Genomic DNA, 13,195 nt, shown 5'->3' with positions numbered 1-13,195 from the left:
CCCTATAAATAAACTACAGATGTTGAGATGCAAACAATTTAGCACTTCTTTTTCAAGAGGGATCTTTGCAAATCACACAATTCCTAAACTCGAGATAATAAAAGTAGAAGTAAAGAGAAAATAAAAAGTATCTATTTCTTTGCTCTCACCATCACATTGATAGGGAATGAGAAGCCTGACATACATTTCCTTCTCAGTGGAGCTGTAAAAACACACACAACTGTTTTGGGTATTAGTGTTCTTAATGCCATTAACGAACCAGTTGCCCGATCATCTCTTTAATAAAATTTTTCTTACATTTTTAACCATAGTCTTACAGGCTCAGATAAGGTGTAATTTTAGGTCACTGATCCACAATTATTTTGAGTAAGAGAGAAAAACTGGAGGAAGGAAACTGTTAACTCATCTAAGACAAGTTCAAGATTTTGATGTTTGTAAACAGAAATATAGGAAACAGCTTTTGGACTCTTGAACTGCACACAGAAGGTCTCTTGGTTTTGATCTGTTTGTTTTAATAAAATAAGAGTCTAGTATTCTTGCTGCGCACTTGGATTCAACTCTTGACTGACCTGAACTTTATCACAAACAGTTTTAGCGGTTTTGTTAAGAAAGAAAATAATTAGCCAAACTCACATTTTCCTGCCAGACACCACTAGCACTGTCAACCCGTGCCCCAGGTCAACAGAACCATTTGTTAGCTATTTGCCTGACATGCAAAGAATAATTGTAAATAACACCGTGGTAACATTGGGCTATTTTCTCAGCCTGAACCCTGTGCTAAACTAACCCGTTTCGTTTTGATTAAAGCATAAATGGTGACATCTTAAGAGTTTCTCTTTTCGTGAGAATGAAAGCTATTTAAAAACTAAATGCCCATACTATAATCCTGTGACAACCATAAATTCACACATCACTGCTTTAGATGTATGTCAAACATGTGGTATCTCTAAAAATAATTGTTTCTACTAAATCCTTCCAAGAAAGGCATATATGAAAATATGGCTACCTCTAGTGATCAGTATATGTTGGACCCTTTCATAGGATTAAAACTGTGTGTTCTACTTGTACTGCACAGAATATGCACTAGCAAGTTATACTATTGATGCTTAACAATCAATGTCTGCATATTTTAAATCCATGTACAGAATATTAATCTTTTTTGTAGGAAAACAGCCGTTATGTAACTACAGCTTTGATTATTCACTTCACGGTGTAACATTGCTGTTCAAAAACTGGCTGGCGTGTTCCCCTACAAATGCAGTTACTACATTTCATAGTAAAATCTTGTGTAGCGCATTGAGACATCTGAACGATGTGTTAAGACCATGCACCAAATGCATGGGTTTATTATGTTTACTCCAAACTGCTGATGGGATGTAGTGCAATTGCTCAATAGCAACAGGCAACAAAAATCGCAGTAGCCAATCTGACTGCATTGTGTGTAACTCCCTCCAAAGATAAGGAATGTCCACCGCACAGACAAATTGTATTACACATTTACCAGTGTCCATTACCAGTTCTGTAAAGGCCAGGAGAGAAGAAAGCTTTAAGCATTTTCTGTCTGATCAAGTATCTTGGGCAAAACATTTTTTTTTATTGATGTTTTAGGTGGAGGGTGGGGGCTGGGGAGAACATGATTTCACACAAGCAGGAATAAGACTGTTGCTGGTGCAGTTTTATGGCATGAATTTCTACGATTTCCTGTACTTCATGAGCAGTTATTCTATTACTACTGAGTGCAAGGGGTATTTCTGCAATGTTTTACATTAGTATGCATCATTACCACACATTAAACTGCTCTGTCAATCTCTCTTAGCTTTTGAGTGTGAAGGATACATTTATTGATTGGAAAAACACATGTGCACTGTATAAGGAGCTATGAACAGAATAAATTATGCTGGCATAGCAAAACCAAACATTAGCTTCAGAGGGGGAAAAAAGCCAGCTTGAATTTAGCTCTATAATAAACTTTTTTTTATTATGCAACACTCCCAGTTATGTGATATCTATCAAATGCAAGGATTATTATTATCTTAGACTACATTAGATTTCTGGAAGAGATTTCCTGAGTCTTGTAGGAATGAAGTAACTTGGAACAAAACAGCTTTTCATACCAGTGGAAAAATATTCACTTTCACTCCGATATAACCAGGATCCATGGGATGATAAAGTCATAGACAAGCATGTGTGCTGAGTTTTGGCACACCTTCCAATTCATTAATTCTTAATTAACTATAACTACTGAGGAAGGATTTACAGCCCCGAACTCACATGCTATTTATAAAAGGGGGCCAATATCTGATAAAGTTCAATTAAAATTAGATGAAGCATTTTTCATGCTATAAATCAGAACCGCATGTGTACACTTGATTCTCAGTCTCAAATAGAAACTGGAGAATTTGGATTTAAAAAGTACTCAGAAGAATTCATGCAGCTTCCAAACATAGACAATTTCATAACATAAAGTCCCTTAATAGCCACAGGTTCAATCTCCTGTCCCTGCTGAAGTAGTTCATTTCAGTTGCTACATAATTGGCTTTGGTGCAATTTAGTGTAGGACAGCAGCAGTGGTTCCTTCTCAATCACTGTGCAGTAACCCCTACTGGAAAGTGGATGAATGCCGAGTGGGTACATGATGAAGGTCTGAATGTTATGCTTACATGTTGCCTGACTGGACTCACCATGAAGAAGAACCACAGTTGGGTAAAGTGCTGAACGGCAGCCTGAGCCCATGGAACTGAATGCAGCAAAAGTCAACACTTTCAGGAAATGCAGAGAAAAATATTGGAAAGACAAAGTGCTCATTCAACAATTCATTATTGGAAAAAAAACTCCCTTATGCCCTTCTATCTCTGATAAGGGAAGAAGGAGGCCAATTGAGGACTATATTAGTGCTGACAGATAGCAAGCATACTTTATTATTCCTATCACTGAAAGGGGTAAAGGTAAGCAAATGAAATAAATCTGTGATGTATTATGTTATTAGCTGACGTTAGCTTAGAAGATCAGCCATGATTGAATGGCGGGGCAGGCTCAAAGGGCCGAATGGCCTACTCCTGCTCCTACGTGTCATGTTATCACTGCAGTCAACCATACAGTCTCTTTGTGTGATTGAGGAACATTGCTGGTGAGGGAACTGTACAATATTCAAACACATTTATATAGCCCCTTTCACATTGTGAGGACATCTCAGAGCTCCTGAACAAAAGGAGTATCATCATGGGATCAACACCAAGTCCAAGTTTCTCTCTAAGTCACACACCATCCTGACTGGACATCCATCGCCACTTCTTCAATGTCACTGGGTCAAAATCCTGGAAACTGTCTAGCACTCGCTTTGCAAGCGAGAGACCTGAGTTCAATTCCAGGCAGGGGGAAACCTTGGGCAAGTTTCCTTACTCCACACAGAGCCTAATAATAATCCCTCCAAAACCAAAAACAATAATAAGTTGGTCATTTTCAATCTACGACTGTTTGTGGGACATTGCTGTGCGCAATTGGCTGCCGCGTTTGCCCACAAATATACAGTCAATTCACTTTACAGTGTGTTTTGTGAAGCGCTTTGGGACATCCTCCCGACGTGAAAAGCGCTATATCAAATGCAAGGTTTATTATTATTATTATTACCCAACATCACAGTAGAAGCACCATTGGTGCTAGAACTGCAACATTTTAAAGAAGACCCCACCATCACCTTCTCAGAATAACCAGGACGGGCAATAAAAGCTGGCAAATTGTCTACCGCTCACATCCCGAGACAGAGCAAAAATAAAATTACAGGATGTCCTTTAGAAGGAATACATCCCCAATGTAGCTTTCTTATTGTGAGATGCCAATATAGTAGAGAAAACAGTTCTTTAGAAGTTGCTTCTTTAATACAGCTAAAATAACTCTTGAACTTTATGAATAAGCTTGATTGATGCAATCATCTACAGCTCATAATCCAAAGAAAAATTTACAGCACCTGACAGTTTTGAATAACTGTTGCTCAAGTCATGAATAGTTTGCAACACAAAATACCCTGTTCAATACCCAGTCAGGTGTAGTTACGATCCAGGAGAATTTCACTGATTCGACAAAAAATAGATGTGTTTTGAGCAACTTAAACTGCTATTAAGCCAACTTTTGTTATTGCCATGGAAGGAGTAGCACCACTTATCAGGGTCCTACCAGGTTCAGCCTTTGAAGACGGTGGAAGAATTCATAGAGAAATAAATCACTGCTCTTATCCCCCAAACCCAAAAATCAATAAATAATTTGTATTTTTAGAGTGTCGTTACTGTCACATGCAGTGACTACTTTCTTTAGACAAACACAGCAACCATTTTACTTGCATCAAGATCCACAAACAGCCACAAGGTGAATGACCAATTTACCTGGAGTCCTGACCAACTGGAAGAAATGCCCTTCTCTTTGGTAATGGCTTTTCAAAACTCTAGGTCAAGGTGGTTCAACAGGCGGCCTGATTTCATTCAGCCTCCTCCCTCCCTCCCTTTCATCTGTCCCGCCCACTTCCTCCGTAACCCGTAGATGTGGTTGTTATGTTATGTTTCTGGATGGGAAGCACAAAAATATTGCCTATGCCGCCTACATACGTTTCTCAAATAGGGCATCCATTCCTCAGCAGCTAAAAAGTTGGATCACCCAGCAGTAGGTGAATTTTCCGACAGAAGAGAATGAACTGCAATAGGTGTAAATTTGCTTTGGTCATATTACAATAAACAATAGCATTTGCATTGTGACCAAGCATTCCTAACTTCAGAGCGGCGTGGATCAGTTCATTTGTCTCCTTGTGGGGTCCATCCATGTTCCCTTCTTTCACATACAGGATTTGGTGTAATCCAACAAGTAAGCACTACACTTAAGAGTAAATCCTGTGAAGCACTTTGAGATGTTTCGATGACATGGTAAGACGATATACTGCAAGGATTATTACTTTGTAAAGTTTCAAAAATGAAAAACACAATTCTGAAACTTATAGTTTATTCCAATGAAACACATATTGAGAATACTCAATGTTCTCAATGAGAATACTCGATGTTCTCAATTTTCCGCTCCAATTTTCCGATCTACAAGCAGCTCAGAAAATATTGTATTCAAGGGATTTAGTGAAGAAAACAAGACTTGTACAGATTTCCATTGCAAACTCTGTGTCAATAAGTGGATTGTGCCTTTATCCTTTTATATAAACATCTAGTAATTAGCCCCTTTATTGCAACTGCTCTGGACCTGTGCCTAGCTGTACAACACAGCTTATAGATCATTCTGATGAATGCTCTTGTATGAGTGCACAAAATGTAACCCACTTTCCAGTGATTCTCATTTGCTTTCTCTGAAATAAAATCCTCACAATCCTGTTCTCAGGTGACACAGCACACACTTTGGATCATGTGAAAAAGCACGCGCTTTGGAGTCCTTTCGCATGTGAACAAAACAAGCTTAAGTAGAAAGAGAAAAGCGTTGGCAAAATTAAGCGCAAAGCTGAATCAGGCGCCACCTTTCTCATTTTGAAAGTAATCAATTTGCCTGCTTGGTTTCTGGCTGGCACTGAATTTTTACCACCAGAAAGAAGCTAAGAAAAGTGCAGGTGAGGCAGTGCAAGTGTTGATTTAATTAAGAGTTTTAGGAGAGCAGGTAACATACCTTCCAAGATCAAGCATCACTGTAGAATGCATGCATCACTGTAGGGAGCATATTAACGTGGATTGGGGAATGGTTAACGGGTAGGAAACAAAGAGTACGGACAAACGGGTCCTTTTCAGATTGGCGGGATGTGACTAGTGGAGAGCCACAAGGATCAGTCCTTGAGTCTCAGCTATTTACCATCTACATCAACGATCTAGATGCGGACATCGAAGTTAATATATCTAAATTCGTGGATGACACAAAACTAGGAGGAAGTGTCAACACAGAGGATGACATTTAAAAAATGCAGCGAGACATAGATAGGTTAGGTGATTGCGCAGGTAGGTGGCAGATGAAGTATAATGTAGGGAAGTGTGAAGTCATCCACCTCGGTAGCAAAAACAGTAGAGCGGGTTATTTTTTAGAAGGGGAGAGATTTGAATGTGTTGGCGTCCAGAGGGACTTGGGTGTCCTTGTACACCAATCACAGAAAGTTAGTCTACAGGTGCAGCAGCAATTAGGAAGGCTAACGGTATGTTAGCATTCATTATGAAAGGATTAGAGTATAAGAGTAGGGAAGTCTTGCTGCAACTGTATAGGGCCCTGGTGAGACCACACCTGGAATACTGTGTGCAGTTTTGTCTCCTTATTTAAGGAAGGATGTACTTGCCTTGGAGGGGGTGCAGCGTAGATTTACTAGGTTAGTACCAGGGATGAAGGGGTTGAGTTACGAGGATAGGCTGACCAATTTGGGCCTATATTCTCTAGAATATAGAAGAATTAGAGGGGATCTTACAGAAACCTATAAGATCATCAAAGGGCATGATAGAGTAGATAGTGGGAGATTGTTTCCCCTGGTTGGAGAAACTAAAACCAGGGCTCACAACCTTAAAATCAGAGGCCAGCCCTTTCGCACTGAATTGAGGAAGAACTTCTTCACTCAAAGGGTGGTGAATGTATGGAACTCACTACCCCAAAGGGCTGTTGATGCTTAGTCCTTGAACATATTCAAGACTGAGATAGATAGATTTCTTATTAAAAAAGGGATTAAGGGATATGGGGATAAGGCAGGGTCAGGTTATTAGCTGGAGTTAGAATAGAAGATCAGCCATGATTGAATGGTGGGGCAGGCTGGAAGGGCCGAATGGCCTACTCATGCTCCTACATGTTATGTTATGTTAATGCCTTCTCCTGCTAATTTACGCATCTAGGATGCGCTCAGCTAATCCTTGTAACACACAGGTAACCGGAGCAATGTGAGGACAAAACCCATTCAGAAATAAGAACCAAATAACATTTGTATAGCATCTTTCATATCGGAGGACGTCCCAAGGCACTGGACAATCAGTGTTTTAGACCCGAGCTGGGTGTCAGGATCGGGGAGAGTGGAGGACAGGGGGAAGGAGGGTGATCCAAGGCACGGTCGAAGAGGAGGGTCTTGAAGGAGGCAAAGGAGGGGGCGAGGTGGAGGGACTGTTGGATGGAGTTCCAGAGGGTGGGATAGAGTGGCTGAAGGCTCATCCACCAATAGTGGGGCAGGCGAGGTGGGGGACGTGAAGCAGGCCGGAGCCCACTGAGCGGGGCGAGCAGGCAGTTTGGCAGAGGGTTAGGAGGTTATAGAGGTAGGGGGGAGTAAGGCCACGGAGGGCTTTGAAGGTGTGGATCAGGATCTTGAATAGAAGAGAAAGAACATTCCTTCTTTTTGATTTATATCGTAAATCCTTCCCCTGGATGTGATGAAATGCAGAAACTGATCATAAACAACTGGAGTCTATAGAGATGGTGTCAGTAACTTCAATTATGTGTATTTTTTTTAATTGCCTCACTGATTTTCCTTTGTTGGTGAATGGTTCCCCTGTTCCAGTGACCATCATTCACATGTAAGCCTCGGCAGTGAGTTTTAGCAGGACACTCTATTGTAGAGGATCTCATAACCAAGCTCGACTTCTCCCCATCCAGCTGCCACAAGGGTGAACAGTAGAGAGTGCTGAAGAGGGGCTAGGAGTAGGGACCCTGGCTGGTTTTCCCCTCTTTAACCTTGGCAAGATTACAGCAAACTAAGCACGGACCAGGATTTGAAACTGTGAGCTCCTGGTCTGTAAGATGCAGCTTTGTCCACCACAACATCAGGGCTGTCTCAGTTTGATCAGACTTTTAAGCAGGTTCATGGGGTTCCCTGTGTGTAAGACAGCCAGCTGACCAAATTAAAAGATTTTGATCAGCTGGATGTATCACACACAGGGATCGTCATGCTTTTTTCACGAAAAAAGTCTAATCCACTTACCCATTCCTGTGCCAGCAGGTGCTATTTCCCGTGAGAACAGCTCCAGGGCTTTCTTCTGCATATGCTGCACCGCCAACCAAATAACAGCCTCATGGGGACCCTGTATATGTACACAATTAACATAGTCAAAGACCATCTATTTTTCCAGAGAAAAAAAATCATTTTAAAGTGCCTGATCAAACTTAAATGGCTGTTCGTGGGACGTTGCTGTGCGCAGATTGGCTACACTTTACAGTGAATCCGGTGAAGTGCTTTGAGGTTTTTTGAGAAACTATGTCAGGCAGAACCTTCAGGGTGGGGCGGGGGAGGTGATGGAAAGAAAAACTTGCACCCCCCAATTTTAACTTTATAATACAAGGTACGCTTACTGAGAGCTCTGGATTTTAAGCGCTGAAACTCTACCCTGTATGGAGGGCGCTATATAAGTGCAAGTTGCTGTTGTTGGTTTCTCTAACTATAACAATTTCATATCTATATATTGTTTACTACTTATTGCAATTTGTTAAATTAGATATGTGACTATTTGTTGATTTTGGACACACGTCACGAGTCATTGCTGAGAGCTTAGATCAGACAAATTGCCTCTCCTTTCAAATGATTTGAGGTAAATATTCATACGACAGTCCTATCCTTAAATAGCTGCTTGCCTCCACTAGGCTGTATTTTAAAACTTTGAATAATACACTTATTAAAATTCTGTAACATCCACACTGTTTATGTAGCTACTTATAAAGGTATTGCAAAAGTAGTTTTAAAGCAGCTAAAAAGTGCCAAAGACAGTCAGCCTCACAGCTTTGTTGGATCAGCCTGGGACAGAAAACCTGTCAAAGGAAGATTGGTTCTTGGTCACTTTCCCACCCAGGTAAGTTATGGTACATGGCTTTCTCCTTCCCAGTTCAACTTTGTTCCTCTGCAGTTATGAAGATATTAAATTTTGGAATGCCTGACATGGTTGGCTGATTGGATCTTATTGCTGTTAAAAAAAATCTTTTGTTGAAAACCACAGATAGCAGGAACATCCTTGTGTAATTCAGTCAGTAATAAACAGAGTTATACATACACCATCTGCCCTCTTTACTGCTCGCTCTCCCCCGTAGGTTTCACCAGATCCCAGAACCTCTACGTTCACCGACTTAAAGTCACCCAAACCAAATTGCTTGAACATGCGTCGAGTCCTTTAAGAGTCAACAAAAGAGCATCACGTTAAAACAATCATACACCTGCATTTGACATAAGTGCACATCATTTTGAAATGACTGGAAATGCTTCACACAAATGAGTCACTTTTTTGCAGTGACTTGTTATGTAGGCAGTCACAACAGATAACCTGCATCAGCAATGTTCCACAAACAGCAATGGAATTAACTGCCAACTGTAATGCGGGCAAGGGAGAAGAATATTTGTCACAACATCAGGAGAACTTTAGCAGGACACTCTATTGTAGAGGATCTCATAACTCTCCTCAAAATAATGCTATGGGATCTTTAACGCAGGCAGCCAGTTCTGGTAAAGGCCATAAAAATAATAAGCTTTGCATTTGATACACCACCAATATAATTGAAACACCATAAAGTACAGGGAAATTATGTCAAATGTAGTGAATGAATTTGTAGGCATGTGCAGCAGGCAAATTGCACACAACAATGTCCTACAAACCATCATACAGTGAATGACTAATTTATCTGGAGGAGTTTTGGCCAGGACAATATTCTTTCCGAATAGTGCCATGGGATCTTTAACATCTAACTGAACAGATAGGCGGGACCTTGATTTGACATCTCATCAAAAGGACAGCACATCCAAGAATGCAACCCTCTCCCAACAATGCACTCAATGTCCCAAAGTGTGGCTGGAGCTCATAACCTTCTGAACCATTGACAGCAATGCTTCCGAGAGTCAGGCTGGCACATGGATATTAACAAAATTACATTTGTATATCGCCTTTCACGTTGGGAGGATGTCCCAAGGTTCTGGACAGACAGAGTTACCGACCCAAGCTGGTGTCGGGGTGAGGGAGGGTGGAGGGCAGGGGGGGGAAGCAGGGAGATCGAAAGCACAGTCGAAGAGGAGGGTCTTGAGGTGGGTCTTGAAGGTGGCGAGGGAGGGGGCGAGATGGAGGGACTACAGGATGGAGATTCAGAGGGTGGGTGCAGTGACAGAAGGCCTTCCCGCTGATAGTGGGACGAGCAAGGTGGGGGATGTGAAGCAGGCCGGAGCCCGCTGAGTGGAGGGAGGGAACAGGATGGTAGGGGATTAGAATGTCGGAGAGGTAGGGGGGAGCAAGACTGTGAAGGTGAGGACCAGGATCTTGAACTGTATCCTCTGTGTGATGGGAAGCCAATGAAGTTGGGCAAGGATTGGGGTGATAGGGTCGCGGAACCTAGTGCGGGAGAGGACACGGGCTGCAGAGTTCTGGATGATCTGCCATCCACAAATGGACTAGCATCTTTTCCAGGCCCAAGTGTCTATGGAGAAGGTGACAGCAGTCCACCAAGTACAGCTGCATACTCAGCCAGTACTGAAGTCTCCTGGTTCAGGTAACTGAAGATCAACATACAGGGCCTAAAAGGAGACTGATGTAATAGTAATCCTTGCATTTATAGTTGTAGTAATAGTAATCGAATGCAAGGATTATTATTGTTATTGTTTGATATAATGCTGTATTACGTCATTAAAACAACTCAAAGTGCTTCACCAGATTTTACTGTAAAGTGTAATGACTGGGCATTTGTAGGTGAGGTTATTGACCAGAACAGTGCTTGTAAAATGGCAGATCTTTGCCATTGTGCTAGGAAGGGCAAGTGAAGTTGTTTTCAAGAACCTCCAACAGGGAAGGAGATATTGATATTTTGTTAAAATTTATTTTAAAAAAATGAAATGAAAATGATTACACAAAGTACTGTTCCCGAGATAATTTGTTTCTCTATTAAAACAAACCGTTTTAAAATGCTCTCAGCAGTCCGTTTTCCTTTCTCCACAGATCGGGGCCCTCCCACTGAGCAGACGGCTGTGGCTCTGTAACCATCAAAGTAAGTAGCACAAACCTAAGGGCCCAAAATGTTTGGAATCAAATTCAGAAACGGCTATGGATTATCTTTGGACACCTACAACTTAAGGCAGTGGTGGCCACCCTTTTTGACCATCCAACCAAATCCATTTTTCTTTCTGGAATTTTTCTTCATTGATGATGGCGCTGTGGGTATTGTGGCTCAGTAGCTACTGGAAACAAGTATTATTTGGTGCCAATCTGCCTGGACTTTTGCAGATGTCCTGTAGGCCACTACAGGCCCCCTTCCACCCAAATGGCCCGTGGGCCACTACACCAGTGTAACGTAGCTTGCCTTTAGTCCTTATAAAAATACTTTTGCTCTGAAGGTAGTCAGCATTGTGTCAGAGGAAGGGATATTAGACAATATTAAGTAGGTGGAAGGGGAATCAGTTAATATTAAGTAGGAAGATAGGGAATCAGTTAACATTATCAATGGTAATAATATTCAGAGAATGGGGAATAAGTTAACATTAAATAGGAGGGGGAGGGGGGGTGAATCAGTGAACATTATGTAGGAGGGAGGGGCTTCTGCTGTTTGGTAAATGCGCCAAAATGTTTTTTATTCCGCAAACTGTAATACTTCACATTTATCATCGGTTAAACTGCATCTGCCACTTTCCCGACCATTTCTCTACACTGTCAAAGTTCTTGTGATGTTTCATTTCACAGTACCTTGTAGTGGTCAGATGGAGGCGATCCCTTTGCTCCCTGGACCCGCACTGCCCTGTCTTCCATGTCTACAAAAGGATGAAAGCAATCGGATTTAGGCTGCCCTACAAGACAATCTAGAATTGGTTTCATAACATAGAGAAACAGTTTGAATTGTTTTGCCATGCACTTAAAGCAATCATATGTCAGCTTAAAATACTACATGCAACCTTACCAGACTTTTACGAAGCAAAGAGTCAGTGGAATAATATTAATTTTACATTAGATATAGCACCTTTCAAGCTGCTTCACACGATTTACTGTAATGTGCCATCCTTCAGATGAGACTGAGGTCTCGACTGCATGTTCAGGTAGATGCTAAATATACCATGGTATTACTTGGAAAAAAAAGGGAGTTTTTTTTTTTGTTTTGGTGTCCTGGTCAACAGTCGTCCAGAGAAAAACAAATTGGACACTCACTTCACGGCTGTTCATAGGACAGTACTGTAATCAAAGGTTGCTACGATCAAAATACAGGCACTACACTTCAGCAATTACCTGTGAAGCTTTGATATAAGTATTATATCGAGTACAAGGAATTATTATAGTGTGTCAGCCTGATACAGTATATCCTGGGAAGTGGCAGTTCTTGTGAAGCGCTATGAGACATCCCTCTGGCGTGAAAGACGCTACACCAAATGCAAGGATTATCATTATCATTATTATTATGAGCGAACACTTGAGCACATCCATTTGGTTCTATGGAATGCTTTTTGAAAAGCTGGTGCCAACGGGTTGCACTGTTATCAAATATAAAGTCAGGCAGATATGGCAACTTCACACTACAAACCCATAATTTAACTTACAGAACTATTTACAAACTGTCCTAATCCTTCTTCATCTGTCGACACGATGACCCCCCCCCCCCCCCCCCCCCCCGAGTGCGGTGGGCTGCATCAAATGTCAGGGTATTCCCATCTGACAGAACATTCCAGATCATTCCAAACAACTTTTTTTAAAAAACAAAAGCTGTGCATGTTCCCCATTAGCTGTATTTATAGTAGGTATAAATAAAAAAGTTCATGTAAAAGTTCAGTAAGAGTTTACATACTATGAACTGGGTCATTGGCAAAGCTAATGGTTAGTTCACTTCCAGTTCAGATTTTAAGCAGCCTTCATCTATGTTAGGTATGCAAACGTCGATGTGCAGCTCTTAGTACGTTGCGTGTCAGAGTTAATGATCCTCCAGAACCTAAAAATAACCGCGAATGCCATTAGACAAAATTATAGAGTTAGCTACAGGAAATGCAGTTTGAATTCCAATTACTGCAAATGCTATCTTTGCCTCCCCCTTCCCTAAGTTGTCTTATTTTCCCCCCTCCCTCCTTCAATTAAGATCTCTCCAAGCTTTGTACACCAAAGTGTGCAAGAGTTCTCAAGAGGTTGGTGGACAAACCCCCTCCTACTCATCCGCTTGGAGAGGCACAAGATCAGCTGAGGTGATGACTCCTCATCCTTCACGTCAAAACAGTGTGAGGCAGCAATAAACAAGACAAAAAGGATGTCAGGCTACATTGTCAAATCAGTTC

At 41.4% G+C, this 13,195-nt stretch overlaps 1 protein-coding gene across 1 annotated transcript in view; it reads right to left on the bottom strand.

The window, feature by feature from the left end:
- The window catches only part of lratb.1 (lecithin retinol acyltransferase b, tandem duplicate 1), a 63,491-nt gene that overhangs the window by 23,205 nt on the left and 27,091 nt on the right, over positions 1–13,195 (bottom strand). Inside the window, exons 10-13 of the mRNA XM_042340390.1 lie at positions 11,631–11,695; positions 10,847–10,953; positions 8,970–9,084; positions 7,910–8,009 (exon numbers count right to left, since the gene is read on the bottom strand). Coding sequence (XP_042196324.1) covers positions 7,910–8,009; positions 8,970–9,084; positions 10,847–10,953; positions 11,631–11,695 — 387 coding nt within the window. The remainder of the gene's footprint in view (positions 1–7,909; positions 8,010–8,969; positions 9,085–10,846; positions 10,954–11,630; positions 11,696–13,195) is intronic.

The sequence above is a fragment of the Callorhinchus milii genome, unplaced genomic scaffold, assembly GCF_018977255.1.
Source record: "Callorhinchus milii isolate IMCB2004 unplaced genomic scaffold, IMCB_Cmil_1.0 Scaffold1, whole genome shotgun sequence".
Taxonomy (NCBI): Eukaryota; Metazoa; Chordata; class Chondrichthyes; order Chimaeriformes; family Callorhinchidae; genus Callorhinchus; species Callorhinchus milii.
This window is presented reverse-complemented; position numbering and strand designations above follow the sequence as displayed.